The 17,182-nt window shown below is 38.0% G+C and overlaps 1 protein-coding gene and 1 long non-coding RNA gene across 6 annotated transcripts in view; one reads left to right on the forward strand and one right to left on the reverse strand.

The window, feature by feature from the left end:
• The window catches only part of ARHGEF12 (Rho guanine nucleotide exchange factor 12), a 150,299-nt gene that overhangs the window by 97,319 nt on the left and 35,798 nt on the right, over window positions 1-17,182 (forward strand). For all 5 annotated transcript variants that reach the window (XM_019811430.3, XM_006936730.5, XM_006936731.5 and 2 more), the window contains 7 exons: window positions 4,808-4,882; window positions 7,155-7,247; window positions 9,307-9,417; window positions 9,694-9,792; window positions 15,632-15,674; window positions 15,978-16,083; window positions 16,516-16,653. In XM_019811430.3, the coding sequence (XP_019666989.1) occupies window positions 4,808-4,882; window positions 7,155-7,247; window positions 9,307-9,417; window positions 9,694-9,792; window positions 15,632-15,674; window positions 15,978-16,083; window positions 16,516-16,653 (665 nt within the window). The remainder of the gene's footprint in view (window positions 1-4,807; window positions 4,883-7,154; window positions 7,248-9,306; window positions 9,418-9,693; window positions 9,793-15,631; window positions 15,675-15,977; window positions 16,084-16,515; window positions 16,654-17,182) is intronic.
• On the reverse strand, window positions 823-16,346 carry LOC111556578. Its single transcript, XR_002736117.2, has 4 exons — window positions 16,217-16,346; window positions 4,213-4,331; window positions 2,661-2,790; window positions 823-1,225 (listed from the first exon to the last, which is right to left on the reverse strand). It is a non-coding gene; the product is annotated as an uncharacterized LOC111556578 (long non-coding RNA).

Here is a 17,182-nt window from a genome sequence, read left to right on the forward strand (position 1 = left end):
ACCCTCTTTAAAAGTGAGGAGGAAAATAGTCTAAACCAGTGTTTTGGAAACTGTAGATCATGGAGTCAGTTTAGTGGATTAGGGCTAGCATTAAAAAAGAAAGAATAGTATAGGAAATAATGCTTTGCAAAATGTAGATGAGGTAACTGTTACTTCTTGTGACTTTTGTTATATACACATGTATGCGTGTGCGTGTGTGTGTGTGTGTGTTCGTTCGTATGATGATTAACAATGTAAAATTTCTCTTTTTAAATTTTTTTAACGTTTATTTTATTTATTTTTTGAGAGACAGAGCATGAGCGGGGGAGGGGCAGAGAGGGAGGGAGACACAGAATCCGAAGCAGGCTCCAGGCTCCGAGCTGTCAGCACAGAACCCAATGAGGGGCTCGAACCCACAAACTGCAAGATCATGACCCAAGCCAAAGTCGGACGCTCAACCAACTGAGCCACCTAGGCTCCCCAACAGTTAAAATTTCTTTTTCTTATTGAAGGTTGTGATAAAAAAGTTTGGAAGCCACCAGTTAGAGCCATCATTCAGGCCACCTTTTGAAGCTTAGGCCCAATGACTCAGTCCTTCATTCAGGGAAAATTTGAGGATTTTTTTTTTTTTTTTTTTTTTTTGGAAAGACAGTGCTAACATAACAGTCTTATGATTGGTCGATAGGCTAAAGGTTTTAATGAAAAATTTCAATTTTGACTCAAGAAAAAGACATTTACTGGCCATACACACCATATGCTATAATGACTCGTTTATGTTACTTATTTTAGTTAATTCTCAAAACAGCCTTATGAAGTAGTACTATTGTTACCATAATTTTACAGAAGAAAAAACTGTGGCCAAAGGGAGTTAACTAATTTGCTGACTTACCCCGATAGTATGTGATCTGCCTACATCTAGCTCTAAAGTACCATTACCTGAAATATAAACAAAAGCCCTGAGGAGTAAAAATGCATAACATTTTGGGAGAGCAGTGACAATTTTACTGGTATTTGGGATGATGAATGGAATGGCTACAGTTTATCTTAGAAACAGAGGCTTGAGTTCAGGTTTTAGAGGCCTTCAAGTTGTTCTAGAAGTATTGTTTTGGGGAGGTCCTTCTCACATTCTCCTTTTGGATTCACTGCTGCTTCTCCTGTTTTCATGGCTCGTCTTTACCATTCGATAGTTTCTTGAGAGGACAGGGACAGTCTTATTTGACTCCATGTCTCCAAAGTCTGGCAGATCCTACAATCAGGAATTCAGGACAGATGGTACAAAAGAAAACTTTGAGTTTTACCTTGTATTTAGAGGAATGTTACAATAAAATATGTGGGTTAGAAATACAACTTCATGGAGGCACCTGGGTGGCTAAGTCAGTTGAGCATGTGACTCCTGATTTCGGCTCAGGTCGTCGTCTCATAGTCATGAGATCGAGCCCCACGTTAGGCTCTGCACTGAGTGTGGAGCCTGTGCTTAAGATTCTCTCTCTTTCTCTCTCCCCCCTCGTCCCCCGCTAAAAATTAAAAGAAAAAAAGAAATATAACTTTATGAAACACAGAGTGAATTGGCAAGTGTAGAAATAAACATTCCAGTGACTTGAGATTATTTGAGATGTACTTGGTGTTTAGTAAGTATTTGTTTTTTTATTTTTTATTTTTTTTTAATATTCTTTGAGAGAGAGAGAGCACGAGTAGGAGAGAGATGGAGAGAGAGGGAGACACAGAACCTGAAGTAGACTCTAGGCTCTGAGCTGTCAGCATAGAGCCCAATGCAGTGCTCGAACCCACGAACCTTGAGATCATGACCTGAGCCGAAATTGGACACCTAACCGACTGAGCCACCCAGGCGCCCCTATAATAAGTATTTGAATGAACAACAGAACGAATGCAAGTTTGGGCTCTATCTTGCTTGCAGTGGAGAGGCACGATCAGAAACATGTCAGTGTGGCAATAAATTGGAATAAAGAGACAGGGAGATCTGTAAGGAAAAAAGATTGCTTGGCTTAATAAGACCCTAGCAAATATGTGCTGAATGGCTAATAAAGAGTTACCATTTATTGACTTCCTCCTACTTTGTGTCCACAGTCATGCCTACGGTACAAATATTCTTTTATTAAACTCTCATAATAATATTAAAGAAGCAATATCACTATCTTATAGATGAAGAAATTAAAGCCAGGTAAATAAATGGGTGTTGTGGAAATCCAGATGAGAGATAATACATCGCAAACTAGGATATTTACTTGAACACATAACTAGTTTAATTCCTACAAGGTCTGTTGGAAGCTTAAGATGTGCTTTGTTTAGCTTGTGGATTTCCATGTTTGTTTCATTTGTACTCTGTTAAGACCACAGGAACCAATGGGTCTTACTTTTGAATCAGTGCTTTTACTTGTTTCCCATTTTCTGCTCCCATTTTATAAAATAATATTCTTGTAATGTTTGTGATACCATTGCTATTGTAAAATTCCCTGCTTATGCTCACCTCAGAGAAAGCTGTGAGGAACACCCATGTACCCGGTTCTCACAGCAGAAGCATGTACATCACAAATCAGCATCTAAAGTGTAGAGCATCTGTCTGGTTTTTGTGAATTTGTGGCTGATATTTTAAAAAAACTTACTTTGGAAACTTTTAAACCTATTCAGAAATAGAGGCTAACATAATGATCCCTTTTACGTACTTGATCACCCAGCCTCAGAAGTCATCAACAAGTGCTCAAACTTGTTCTGTCTGTATCCCTCATTCTTCACACCCTCCAAATACAGGATTCTTTTCAAGTAAATCCATGACATTATTTCATCAATATGTGTCTTGAAGAGAAAAGAGGACTTTTTCAAAAATACAGGCGTAATAACATTATCAAATCAAATTTCTAAGTATGTAATTTGATTACCCTAATTGTCTCATAATGATCTTTCTGCTGTTGGTTTATCTGAGTCAGGATCTAGTCAAGGTCTTCAGCCTTTGGTTCATAAGTCTCTTAATTTGTTATGTCCTTTTTTTTTTTTTTTTTTCTTGCTGTTCTTTTGTGACAGAAACTGGGTCATATGCCTGGTAAAGCAACCCACATTTTAATTGTATTTTCATGGTGTTGTTTAACATGTTCATCTCTCTATATTTCCTGAAAGCTACTAGTGAGATCTAGAATCTTGATCAGATTAAGAGCTGTTGTTTGGCCAGAACAGTTCATGGGTGGGACTGTGTATATCCTGTTACATCACATCAGGAGGTGGATGTCTGGTTGTCTTTCTCTGACTGTAAGTTTAAAGTGTGCAGACTATGTCAGCATGATTCCTTCATAATCAAATTTTCCATTAAGCTTTTATATAATGTTGTCACCAGTCACTGATGATCAAAATGCCTGCATCCATTCTTTAGTGGTTTCAAAAGGATGATATAATTTTGTCATTCCTTCTATATTTATCAGATGGAATCATCTTATTTTTTTAATTTTTTTTTTAATTTTTTTTTAATGTTTATTTTGGGGACAGAGAGAGACAGAGCATGAATGGGGGAGGGGCAGAGAGAGAGGGAGACGCAGAATCGGAAACAGGCTCCAGGCTCTGAGCCATCAGCCCAGAGCCCGACGCGGGGCTTGAACTCACGGACCGCGAGATCGTGACCTGAGCTGAAGTCGGACGCTTAACCGACTGAGCCACCCAGGCGCCCCCAGATGGAATCATTTTAAAAGAATTTTGTCTTACTAGCTTTTAGGTGACCCTAAAATATAGCTGATACAGGAAATGCGGGATAAATACTTGATTCTTATCCCATCATGTGCCTGTTTCCAGAGGAGTTGGTACCCTAACAAGATCTAAAGGTCACCAATGTGGGGATGTGTGTGTGTGTGTGTGTACACACACGTGTGTAATATTTTGAATTCATAGATTTTAACATATTTGCTTATTGTGTTTTAGTCCATTGCAGTCATTATTTCTTTTTGTTGCTTAAATTGTCCGTTTTTTGGGCAGTGGGAGCTCCTTCTAGTTGTCTTATGTGTTCTTTTAACATGATCTCCCAGTAATTTTGATAACAAGTTGTCAGCAACGCTTTCTGCTGTGACAAGATTATTCTATCTTTATCTTTATGTCTCTTGTCCAAGACCCAGAGTCGTCCATTTGTCCAAGGTGGAGCTTATATTTGAAGCTACTGTTTTTATCTTGTGCTGTCTTAGTATATGTATAAATAGCATGCGTGTTCCCCGTTGGCATTCACACAAAAATCTCTTGCACCTCATTTTCAGCTGCTCTGACGAGTGGCTCCCCTGCTGTGGAGTGTTCCTCATCCTCCAGAATCGAAGTTCCACACATCATATTCTTTGTGTTTTGTATTCGGTCATCCCAAACATACCCTGTAAATTTTAGAAGAATGCACACGTCACTTCTACACGATACTCACAGAAAAATAGAGACTTAATCTCACTCCTATAAATAGGCCAAAATGCTTTTAACTTGCATAGAAAGAAACAGTTGGGGGCAGAGGGGGTTAGAAGTGGTGGATAAAGACAGAGTTTGACTTTGACATAACTAGTTTGAGAGATACATAATGCATCCAGTTAGGTTTATTTGGTAGAAATTAGCCCTCAGTCCTGGAGATGAGGTACAACTATTCTGTTAGTGTGATATTGTTCATCAGCATAAAACTCAAAAGGCCAAGAGAATAAGTGCCTTGCCAAAGTCGGGGAAAAAAATAGTAGAGTGAGGTATGATGCAAGATCCTTTGTGGTTTCAAATACAAATGTGAAATCCGGAACCTTGTTTTCCACCCTATTTTTTCTTGTCCCTTTTTGGGGAGCCTGTTGAAATGAACTGAATGTCTTTTTTTTAGAGTCCCAAGAGTGCCCTGAAAGAGAGGATTTATCTAGAGGAAAACCCAGAGAAAAGCGAAGTGATTCAGGACACTGTGAGTATGGAGTCCATGAAGCGGTAGGGCTTCCTTTCGCTTTCCTTCCACTTCAGTAACAGACACCCCTGATATTTGTGTATTTGGGGATGGAGGGGGAGTGGGGAGAGAAGAAGCTTAAACTGATTCAGTAAGATTTGATAAATGGAGAGCTACTCCATGATAGTAGTATTAGGTGGTTCAGTGTTACTTTGCTTATTGTGGTAAAAAATGCGTAACGTAAAATTTACCATTTTAGTAATTTTTAAGTATACAGCTTATTGTCATTAAATCGTATTGACCTTCGTGTACAACCGTCACCGTATCTGTCTCCAGAACTTTTTCATCTTCCCCAGCTCAGTCAGTATCCATTAAACACTGACTCCCCGTTCTCTTCTCCCCAGAGCACTTAACAACCATTGTTTTACTCTGAATTTGACTAGGTTCGGAACCTTATATAAGTAGCATCATACAGTGTTTGTCCTTTTGTGACTATCTTATTTCACTTAGCGCAGTGTCTTCGAGGTTCATCCATGTTGTGGCCTATGTCAGAATTTCCTTCCTTTTTAAGCCTGAATAATAGTCCATTGTTTGCATATACCATGTTTTGCTTATCCATTGATCTGTCAGTGAACACTTGGGTTGTTTCTGCCTTTTGGCTTTTGTGAATCATGCTGCTGTGGCCATGGGTGTAAAATATCTATTCAAGTGCTTTCTTTTAGTTCTTTTGGGTATTTATTCAGAAGTGAGATTGCTGGATTTTGCATATTCTTATGTGAATACTTTTAACACTCTGCTTTTGTTTTCTAATTAGATTTGTATAAAGTTTTATAGTAAAAGATTTAATTAAACAGCAAGTGATCCGTCAATTATTAGCAACATAAGGGTTATTGAAAATTCAGAGACATGGAAACAACTATAAAATCAAAAGTTGTCTTGACAACCACTCTGAACAAATTTCTGTTGTTGCACCATTTTTTAAAAAATTACAAAAGCCTTAGAGTTTAAAAAAGAAGCAGTAAAAATGTCAGAATCAAGGTTAGAAGACGCAAATACAAAGGGCTGCAGCACACTTAAGGAGGGAAAACTTAGCTACATACGACTTCATGTATCTTGCGGCTACATGCGCGTACCTTCAGCTCTGAGATGCACGTGGCCCCCGAGTCAGGATCGCCCCACTGTCCTTGCTCAGCCCCAGATCCTGCATGGCAGCTGCTGTGAGGTTTGAGCCAAACTCATGCCTTCCTTGTTTCCTCCCCAATTTTTATTTCCTTAATACTGTATGGCCTTTGATTTTAGTATTTATGGACCTCATACATCGCATATTTTTTATATCGTATGCTCGTGCCCTCACACTGCCTTCTTCCTGCTCAGTCCGTCCTTGTGAGTGAGCTGACAAGTGGATGAGCTGTGGCACGGGAGGGAGATCTGCCAACCTACATTTTCGTGTTTGCAACTCTGGTTCTTTGTTTCTATACAAAATGATTTTAATTTTGTGCGATTGCTTGAAAATTTTGTTGCATTATGCCAGCGATTTGCAACCGGGAGTGATTTTGTCCCTCAGGAAACATTTGGCAGTGTATGGCAACGTTTTTGATTGTCATGGCTGGGAGGCTGCTGCTGGCATGTAGTGGGTGGGTAGAGGCCCAGGATGCTGCTTAACATCGTACAATGCACAGGACGGCCCCCACAACAAAGAATTGTCCAGCCCAAAATGTCAGCAGTGCCAGGGTTGAAAAACCCTGCATTATGCACTTAGGAAAATGAATTGAAAATGAAAAAACAGGGTTCAGTGACAGCTTTCAATTATGCGATGTTAATAGAAGTCTTTGTGTTAACCTCTTCACTCACTTCATCTTATCATTTCTATTCTCATTTTTCCTTTGTCTTGTTGTCTTCGTTCACTTTTCCTAATCTAGCTTTTGAGAATTGTAATTATTTACAGAAGCCAACTTTCTGTCTGGAACAAGGTTTATATGAAATGAGTGGAGTACACAGAGATTAGAATCAGATATCCAAGAGTGTAGTGAGCAAAAGGTGTTAATTATTTCCAGAGGAAATGTTTTTTTCTCCCTAAGAACAGTTGATACTGTTGTGGTTTTCTTTGCTAAAATGATTCATTGCCTTGAAAATTTGAGAACCACTTCTTTGAAAGTGAAGCACTTAAAGAAAATCAATAAAATGAAATCTGGTCGGTTGACTGAACCATTTCTTTTTGATGATTTGGCTTCATTTTTTCTCTGAATTTGACCAACAGATAATTTCTCTATTTTTTCTCTCTGAATGTTACCAGGACACTCAGTCACTCATCGGGAGCCCCTCTCCCCGAATGGCACCTCATATTATTGGAGCAGAGGATGATGATTTTGGTACTGAACATGAACAGGTGATGGCTTTTTTTCTAAAAAACAAATTATTAATTATTTGAGATGTTTACTTTGTTACAAAAATGAATGCTTTTGGGAGATTGAAATTGTATTTGTAAAGATTTGAAGCTGTATCTTAGAGCTAAGATTAATTGCTTGGCTTAGTTGTTTATTTTAGCTTTGACCAATAGAAATGACTTTGCTTTTAAAGCTGATAAGAAGTGATTGATTTACACTAAAGTACTTCCTTTTGGGAGAGGAGGGTGCAATTGTAAATATATCTTTTTTTGATTTAAAATTCCAATGGTTTGGAAATATGATTGGCTTGATTCTTGGTTTTGTATCCCATGATCTTGCTAATAAACTCACTACTTCTAGGAGCCTTTACTTTTTTTTAGTTTATTTATTTTTTTTTTTTAGTGTTTATTTCATGTTTGAGATTGAGAGGTAGCGTGAGCAGGGAAGGGCAGAGAGAGAGGGAGACACGGAATCCGAAGCAGGCTCCAGGCTCTGAGCTGTCAGCACACAGCCCGTTGCAGGGTTCGAACTCACAAACCTTGAGATCATGACCTGAGCCAAAGTTGGACAATTAACTGAATGAGTCACCCAGGTGCCCCTTGGAGCTTTTTAAAATAACTTTTTGGGGGCCCCTGGGTGGCTCAGTGGGTTAAGCATCTGGCTTGGGCTTACTTAGGTCATGATCTCTCAGTTCATGAGCTTGAGCCCCATGTCAGGCTCTGTGCTGACAGCTTAGAGCCTGGAGCCTGCTTCAGATTCTGTGTCTCCCCCTCTCTCTCTGCCCCTCCTTTGCTCACTCTCTCTCTCTCTCAAAAATAAAACATTAAAAAAAAAATTTTTTTTTAAATACATAAAATTAAATGGCTTTTTGGGATTTTCCACATAGACAACCACATCGATTTCTTTGTTTCCAATCTGTTTATCTTTTATTTCTTGTTGTTACCTTTATTGTACTGGTTAGGACTTCCACTATGAGGTTGAATTGGAGTGGTAAGACAGGACATTCTTGCCTTCTTCCTGACCTTAGGGAGAAAGATATTTAGTCTTTCATCATTAAGTGCGATGTTAGCTGTAGGTATTTTGTAGATACTGTTTATTAGGTTATGGAAGTTTATTTCTATTTCTACTTGCTGAGAGTTTTTTTGTCACGAATGAATGTTGAACTTTGTTAAATAATTGACATCATACAGGTTTTTTTTTTTTTAATTTAGTCTCTTAATATGATAAATTACATTGATACTAGTATGTTGGACCAGATTTGCATTCCTGGGATAAGCCACAGTTGGTCGTATAGTGTATTTTCCTTTTTATATATTACCAGATTCAATTTGCTATTATTTTGCTGATGATGTTTACATTGTTTTTTATGGGGTATATTGGTCTGTAGTTTTCTTTTTTTAGAATGTCTTTGGTTTTGATGTTTAGGTAATGCTGTCCTCTTAAAATGACTTCAGAAGTGTCCCCTCCTCTTGTATTTTTTGAAAGAGATTGTGAAGAATTGGTATTATTTGTTTAGATTAACTTTCTTTAATTTATTTAAACATGAGAAATTAAATGGAAATTGTGAGTCAAGATTACCTTAAGTTGAACTATTAGTTTTCTGTGTTCAGTGCAGTTAGGGAATACAATTATTCTAGGAGTTGTCTCACTTAAACTTATACATCTCCATTTTCGTACAACCATTTCTGCGATTAGCTCAAAAGGAAAGGAAGACACCTATTTCATTATTAGGCAAAAACCTCCCATTACCTTTTTAGAAGTGTTGCTACACTGCTTTTTTACTTACTGACTTGTAGACATCTGAGTTCCTCGGTAATTATCTATTGAACTTGCATTCTCCTAAGATGGTTTTTCTTCCAAGCTGTTTCCAAGAGATTATTAATTTCCAGAGGGAGAGATTCCGTAAGCCCAGGTGCTCATAAGTTCCGGTGAAGTTTTTAAGATGTTGAATTTTTTAGGGTATGTCAAAGTGAAATTTGGGTAGTTGTGTTTAACCGAGCTTACCTTACATTTTGCATCTGTGTGGTGGAGTTACTGATGTATCATTATTTCCTTTTCTAGATCAATGGACAGTGCAGCTGTTTCCAGAGCATTGAACTGCTAAAATCTCGCCCTGCTCACCTGGCTGTTTTCTTACACCACGTAGTTTCACAGTTTGACCCTGCAACGTTGGTAATGTATTTGATGATTTAGCCAATTCAGAGTTCCTACATTGATTCTTATACTGTAAAACTTTGCACTTCTGCAAGATGAGTTGCTAAGCATATACGGATAGATACATAAGATAGTTGAAAGTTATTTATTTTTAAACTTCCTTGCATGGTAATGATTACATTGTCTGTAGTGGCCTACTTGTGGGAAACTTTGCTACTCAGTGAAGATCTAGCAGGTTATATTTTTCATGATTTCTCACTTTCTTTCTCTTTTCCGTTTCTTCCTCTACTGCAGCTCTGTTATCTCTATTCAGACCTATATAAGCAGACCAATTCCAAGGAGACTCGGCGTGTCTTCCTCGAGTTTCATCAGTTTTTCCTGGATCGATCTGCAGTAAGTTACCAAGTTAATATTATGTCATCTGCACTGTCGTACGTTGAGTTATTGGTCTCCTACTTCCAGTCTGACCTCATATTTTTGGACATTATTGTTTTGGACTTTCTGACATCTATGTTGTGTCTCAGTTACTGATTACTCTTGACTGTTGCTCTTATTATTTTTAAATTAGTTGTAGGCTTTGAATTCTCACAGTAGGTCTTAGGGGGTATACACGTACATTTGGGCTTATACATGTGCATAATGAGAGAGTGAAAAGGAGAACCCAAATGATATATGTATATATTGGGATCCAGAGGATATTGCTGGTATAATGAACTCTGGTTGGCCTCTTTGAAGTTTAGAGGCACAAGTTTAAAAAGTGGTGGAAAAGATCTTACATGAATGATAATAGTGTTTTATTTTATTTTACCAGTAGAAGTCTTTATGAGATTTTTAAACTAATGGGTTTTATTATTCTTGGCCTCGTGGTAAGGTAAGTACCAGCCCGTAATGCTCCCTGGATAATTGTGCTGCGGTTCCTGAGGCATCTTCCACGTTTGCTCCTCTCTTCTATGACTGTGTCACAACTTCCCTCTCCTGAAACCTCATCGCCTCCTCTCCTGCCCTTTCTCAGCTCATGACCTTGCTGTTTCTTTGAGAAATTTGAAGTATCTGCAGGTGAACTTCTACCAGATATCAGCTGCCTTCATTCATCATAGTATATGCTCTGCCCTTTCTCCTGATGTTGTGGAGAGACTGTCTTGTTTTATACCAAGGTGACTCTTCCCCTGTTTACCTGGACTGCATTTCCTTCTTCCTACTTGACAACATCATCTAGCAATTGCCATCCTTTTCTCTGATATCGTCAACGTTTTGTTTTCTGTTGAATCGTTCATGTTAGCATGCAGACGTTGTGAGTTTACCAGTCCTAAAACAAACATACCCAGAAACATTTTTGTCTCCACTTCTCCCTCCAACTCTTACCTCATTATCTTTGTATTCCTTTACAAAGTTGCCTGCACACCTACTCATTGCAGAATACAGTTACCTTTTCAGTGAGGCCTTCCCTGACCAACCTACTTGAAATTTTATTCCCTTCACTTTCTGTCACCTGTCATGTGTTATTTTTGTCCATAGAACTTTTATTTTGTTGGTTTATTTTGTCTGTATTCTTACTCTTCTGCCCTGAATGTAAAGCTCCATTAGGGCAGATACTTTTGTTCTGTTTGTTCATTGCTATTTTTCCAACACTGATCGATCCTGGAAGAGTGGTCACTTTGATATTTATTGAGTGAATGAGTTAGGGTTCTGATTATACTGCCACTGTTTAAAATATTATAGGGGCGCCTGGGTGGCTCAGTTGGTTAAGCAGTCTGACTCTTGGTTTTGGCTCACGTCATGATCTCATGGTTCATGGGTTTGAGCCTCACGTCAGGCTCTGTGCGCCGCACAGAGCCTGCTTAGGATTCTCTGTCTCCCTCTCTCTCTGCCCCTCCCTCCCTCTCAAAAATAAAACAATAGACTTAAAAAATAAAATATTATACGTATACTCATTAAGATGATTTACTTCCATGAGGAAACTATAGTATATTGAAGTATATTTGAATTTCACATTTCCTTTTTTTAAAATCGAAGTATAGTTGACATTCAATATTATATTAGTTTCATGTGTACAACATAGTGATTTGACAATTACATATATAATGCTCACCATGGTAATAACTATAGTTATCATGTCACTATACAAAGTTATTCTAGTATTGTTGACCTGTATTTCCTGTGCTATACTTCTAATCCCTGTGACTTATTTATTTTTTTACTTTTCTTATAAGTTTTTAATTCCAGTTCATTAACAGACAATGTTATTTAGCTGAAAGTGTACAGCATAGTGATTCAGCAATTCCATGTATCACCTGGTGCTCATCACAAATGCACTCTTGAATCCCCATCACCTATTTAACCCATCCCCCACCCCACTTCCCTCTGGTAACCCTGTTTGTTTTCTCTAATTAAAGAGTCTGTTTCTTGGCTTGTCTCTCTCTTTTTTTCCCTTCGCTCATTTGTTTTCTTAAATTCTACGTATGAGTGAAATCATACGGTATTTGTCTTTCTCTGACTTATTTTGCTTAGCATTATATGCTCTAGCTCCATCCATGTCGCAGCAAATGGCCAAGATTTCATTCTTTTTTAAGGCTGAGTGATTTCCATTGTACGTATATATACCACATCATCTTTATCCATTCATCAATCACTGGACACTTGGGCTGTTTCCATATCTTGACTATTGTAAATAATGCTGCCATAAACATAGAGTTGCGTGTATCCCTTTGAATTGGTGTTTTTATATTCTTTGGGTAAATACCCAGTAGTGCAATTGCTGGATTGTAGGGCAGTTCTATTTTTAACTTTTTGAGGAAACTCCATCCTGTTTTCCAGAGTGGCTGCCCCACTTTGCATTCCCACCAGCAGCGCATGAGTGTTCCTTTTTCTCCACATCCTTGCCAATACCTCTTGTTTCTTGTGTTGTTGATTTTAGCCATTCTGACAGGTGTGAGGTGATGTCTCATTGTAGTTTTGATTTGCATTTCCTTGATGGTAAGTGATGATGAGCATCTTTCCATGTGTCTGTTGGGCATCTGGATGTCTTCTTTGGAGAAATGTCTGTTCATGTCTTCTGCCCATTTTGTAATTGCGTTGCTTTTTGGGTATTTAGTTTTGTAAGTTCTTGTTATACCTTGTATAGGAACCCTTTTGGGATATGTCATTGCAAATACCTTCTTCTGTTTTGTAGGTTGTCTTTTAGTTTTGTATGTTGTTTTCTTTGCTGTGTAGAAGCTTTTTGATTGAGATGTAGACCCAATAGTTTATTTTTGCTTTTGTTTCCCTTGTCTCAGGAGACGTGTCTAGAAAAAAGTTGCTATAGCCAATGTCCAAGAGGTTACTGCTTGTGTTCTCATCTAGTATTTTTATAGCTTCAGGTCTCACATTTAGGTCTTTCATCCATTTTGAATTTATTTTTGTGTATGGTATAAGAAAGCGGTCCAGTTTCATTCTTCTGCATATTGCTGTCCAGTTCTCCCAACACCATTTGTTGAAGACATTGTCCTTTTCCCATTAGATATTCTTTCCTGCTTTGTTGAAGATTAATTGCCAATATAGTTGTGGATTTATTTCTGAGTTTTCTATTCTGTTTAAAAATTTTTTTTTTCAACATTTATTTATTTTTGGGACAGAGAGAGACAGAGCGTGAACAGGGGAGGGGCAGAGAGAGAGGGAGACACAGAATCGGAAACAGGCTCCAGGCTCTGAGCCATCAGCCCAGAGCCCGACACGGGGCTCGAACTCACGGACCACGAGATCGTGACCTGGCTGAAGTCGGACGCTTAACCAACTGCGCCACCCAGGCGCCCCTATTCTGTTTTAATTGATCTATCTACGTGTCTGTTTTAGTGTCAGTGCCATATTGTTTTGATGACTACAGCTCTGTAATATAACTTGAAGTCTGGAATTGTGATGCCTCCAGCTTTGCTTTTCTTTTTCAAGGTTGCTTTGGCTATTTGGGGTCTCCCGTGGTTCCATACAAATTTTAGGATTCTTTGTTCTAGTTCTGTGAAATATATGGTTGGTATTTTGGTAGGGATTGCATTAAATATGTAGATTGCTTTGGGTAGCATAGACATTTTAACAATATTTGTTCTTCTGATCTTTGAGCGTGGAATGTCTTTCCATGTCTTTGTGTTGTCCTCAGTTTCTTACATCAGCATTTTATAGTTTTCAGAGTACAGGCCTTTCACCTTGTTGGTTAGGTTTATTCCCAGGTATCTTATATTTTTGGTGCACTTGTAAATGAGATTGTTTTCTTAATTTCTCTTTCTGCTGCTTCATTATTAGTGTATAGAAATGCATCAGATTTCTGTACCTTGATTTTGTATCCTGTGACTTAACTGAATTGGTTTATCAGTTCTAGCAGTTTTTTGGTGGAGTCTTTTGGGCTTTCTACGTATAACATGTCATCTGAAAATAGTGAAAGTTTAACTTCTTCTTTACCAATTTTGATGCCTTTTATTTCTTTTTGTTGTTTGATTGTTATGGCTTGGGCTTCCAGTACTTTGTTGAATAGAAGTGGTGAGAGTGGACATCCTGTCTTGTTCCAGACCCGAGGGGAAAAGCTCTCAGTTTTTCCCTATTGAGTAAGATGTTAGATGTGGGTTTTTCAAATATGGCCTTTATTATGTTGAGGTACGTTCCCTCTAAACCTACTTTGTTGAGGGTTTTTATCATGAATGGATGTTGTACTTTGTGACTTATTTATTTTACAATTGGAAGTTGGTACCTCTTAATCCCCATCACTCATTTAACTTATTTCCCACCCTGTTTCCCCTCTGGCAACCATCAGTCTGCTCTGTATTTATAAGCCTAATTCTGTTCTTTGTGTGTGTTTGCTCATTGGTTTTAATTCTTAGGTTCCACATGTAAATGAAATTATACAATATCTGTCTTCTCTGTCTAGACCATTTGCCTTGTATAATACCCACTTGGTCCATCATGTGGTTGTGAGTGGCTAGGTGTCATTCTTTTTTATGGCCGAGTAATAATTCCACTGTGTATATCTACCACATTTTCTTTACCCATCCATCTATTGGTGGATAGTTAGGTTCCTTCTATATCTTGGCTGTTGTAAATAATGCTGCTATAAACATAGGGGTGCATGTGTCTTTTTGAATTAGTGTTTTTGTTTACTTCAGGTAAATCCCCAGAAGTTAATGTCACATATCTTAAGAGCTCCAAGCTAAGTCAAATCTTTATTTTGCTGCTTGTGATCTGTATTAAATTTATCAGTATTAAAGTGTAATAACCCTGATAGATTTATTTGCTGATTATTCTTTCATGTCACAGGTGGTTTATTTATTTCATATAAATACAGAAATGAGCGTGTATATACTTTTTTACATTTATGCTAGCAATACTTCTAGGACAGTTGATTTGAGCTACTGTGTGACAACATCAGTGAAAGAGAAAACTTTGAAATCCATTTCACTGTTCTTCAGATGAATTTGGAGATCTCATAATTTGCAGCAGACTTATTTTTTAATGTAAAGCTTTAGATCTTACAGGAACTGTTTAAATTCTCAAAGTATATGACAAGTAGGTATACATTATAAAGTAAGCATGAAGAGGTTAAGATACTTTCTTTAATACAAAATAAGTTGTTTTCTAAGATACTTCCCAGATTGATGAGAGGGAAAACACAACTATGTGGTAATAGGACCGAAAACTGCAGTTATTATGGGGAAAATCCTAGCTAAGAAGAAGTTAATTATGACACGGTTACCTTAGATGGGTCAATAGTAAAAACTATGGATGGTTATTGGAGATTTAATACTGCAAAGGCTCGACATTGACATCCAGTACCTTCTCATCGGGGCATGAATGTTGTGAGGGTTCTTTCACTTTACATAGGAAATTACTGGTAATATGTGGTTTGGAGTCTCAAGTACAGCAAAAAAAAAAAAAAAAAAGTCATGATTATATATGACTAAATTTTTCATACCATATATACACAGTTTCGGTGTTAGCTATATTGATTCAAATGATGTATATAACTGATTATATTAACCAGTGATTATAGATATTTCCTGTATATGATTACTGGGGGAAAGGGCCTATTTTCATGTGGAAACAGTGGTACATTCCAGAGCTGTGAAATTTGGATGGGATAAGTGAGCTTAAACCTGAATGTGATTGTAAAAATAGTTATTCAATTTGTATCTCTTCACTTTATACAAGTCCTTATATATACACCTTATATAAGTATTTAGTGTTGTTTCACTTTTTGTTTGCATTTTTGTTTTAGCACCTGAAAGTTTCTGTTCCTGATGAAATATCAATAGATCTAGGTAAGTTTGGAGTATCAGTATTCTGGAGAATTATGTCTCTGTTAGGTATGTAGCACAGTTCATCTCTAAAGGTTTTATCTGTCATGTGATAATGAGCAGATCATCTGAATCACAACAGAAAATAGATTCTGTAATACATTAAACGTATATGAAATTGGAATTGTGAGGTAAAAAACAAAATGTACTGAAGACCTTCTCTTTGTCTTACTCCAACTTTGTACCAAATAGCATTGATATGTTGCCAGTTATAATGCACAGGATATACCTTCACATCAGGTAACTCCTTGCCTTTTCTTTATGCAGAAAAAAGAAGACCTGAGCTTATACCTGAGGATCTACACCGCCACTATATTCAAACTATGCAGGAAAGAGTCCACCCAGAAGTTCAGAGGCACTTGGAAGATTTTCGGTAAGCTTGGTGGCAGATATAAACTGATATGGTAGTTCTGAATTAACTTTCTGTTTAGGTAGGAAAAGGTTACACATTAAGTCCTTGGCTTAGCATATGGTCTTTATCACTGTGATTAAAATGTAAGGAATACCTAGAGTCGAACAGTTGGCATGGTACTGAGTCCACAGTCCCCATTCTGTATGCTTTCAGGATTTGAGCTCAGGTCTCCTCTAGGCTAAGTGTGTTCCTTCAGGATGTGTGTTCTGTTGAGTGATCGCCTCTAGAATTCTTTTCCTCTGGTGTCCTAGGTGACAGGGGCCCCAAAATAGAAAACTGTGACATTTCGCCTGTTGCTAGAAACTCATAGCCATGGAAACTCTGATGAAACATCTCCAGAGGGAGACGGTTCTTCTCTAGGCCACCTCAGGAAGCTTCTCCTGTTCCCTTTAGGCAGAAACGTAGCATGGGGCTGACCTTGGCTGAAAGCGAGCTGACAAAACTCGATGCAGAGCGAGACAAGGACCGGGTAACTTTGGAGAAGGAACGGGCATGTGCGGAACAGATTGTTGCCAAAATCGAAGAAGTGTTGTAAGTAACAGAAGCATGTGCAAATGCACCTCTCTCTTGAGATGCTCCCTAATGCCTAAAGCACACTTTGAACAAACTCAAAAGGGGAGTCAGACCACGTGTGTGGAGCCATGTATTTTGGTTTTAATATTTTAATTTTTTTTTTGATTTTTAAATGTTTATTTATTTTTGAGAGAGAGACAGAGCATGAGCGGGGAGGGGCAGAGAGAGAGGGAGACACAGGATCCGAAGCAGGCTCCAGGCTCCAAGCTGTTAGCACAGAGCCTGATGCGGGGCTCAAACTCACAGACTGTGAGATCATGACCTGAGCCGAAGTCAGACGCTCAACCAACTGTGCCACCCAGGCACCCCTAATGTTTTAATTTTTAAATTTTGCTGATGTTTTAGAAAAGTTCTTGTGTTTCTTTTTCTGGGTATCGGTAAAATGAGTAACTACAAAATGTCTAACTGATCAGAAACACTTCCAGTGGTTTTAGTTCATGGCCTTTGAAACTGTTTGAGGTCAGAAAACATTTACAGTTGATGACAG

The sequence above is a fragment of the Felis catus genome, chromosome D1, assembly GCF_018350175.1.
Source record: "Felis catus isolate Fca126 chromosome D1, F.catus_Fca126_mat1.0, whole genome shotgun sequence".
NCBI lineage: Eukaryota > Metazoa > Chordata > Mammalia > Carnivora > Felidae > Felis > Felis catus.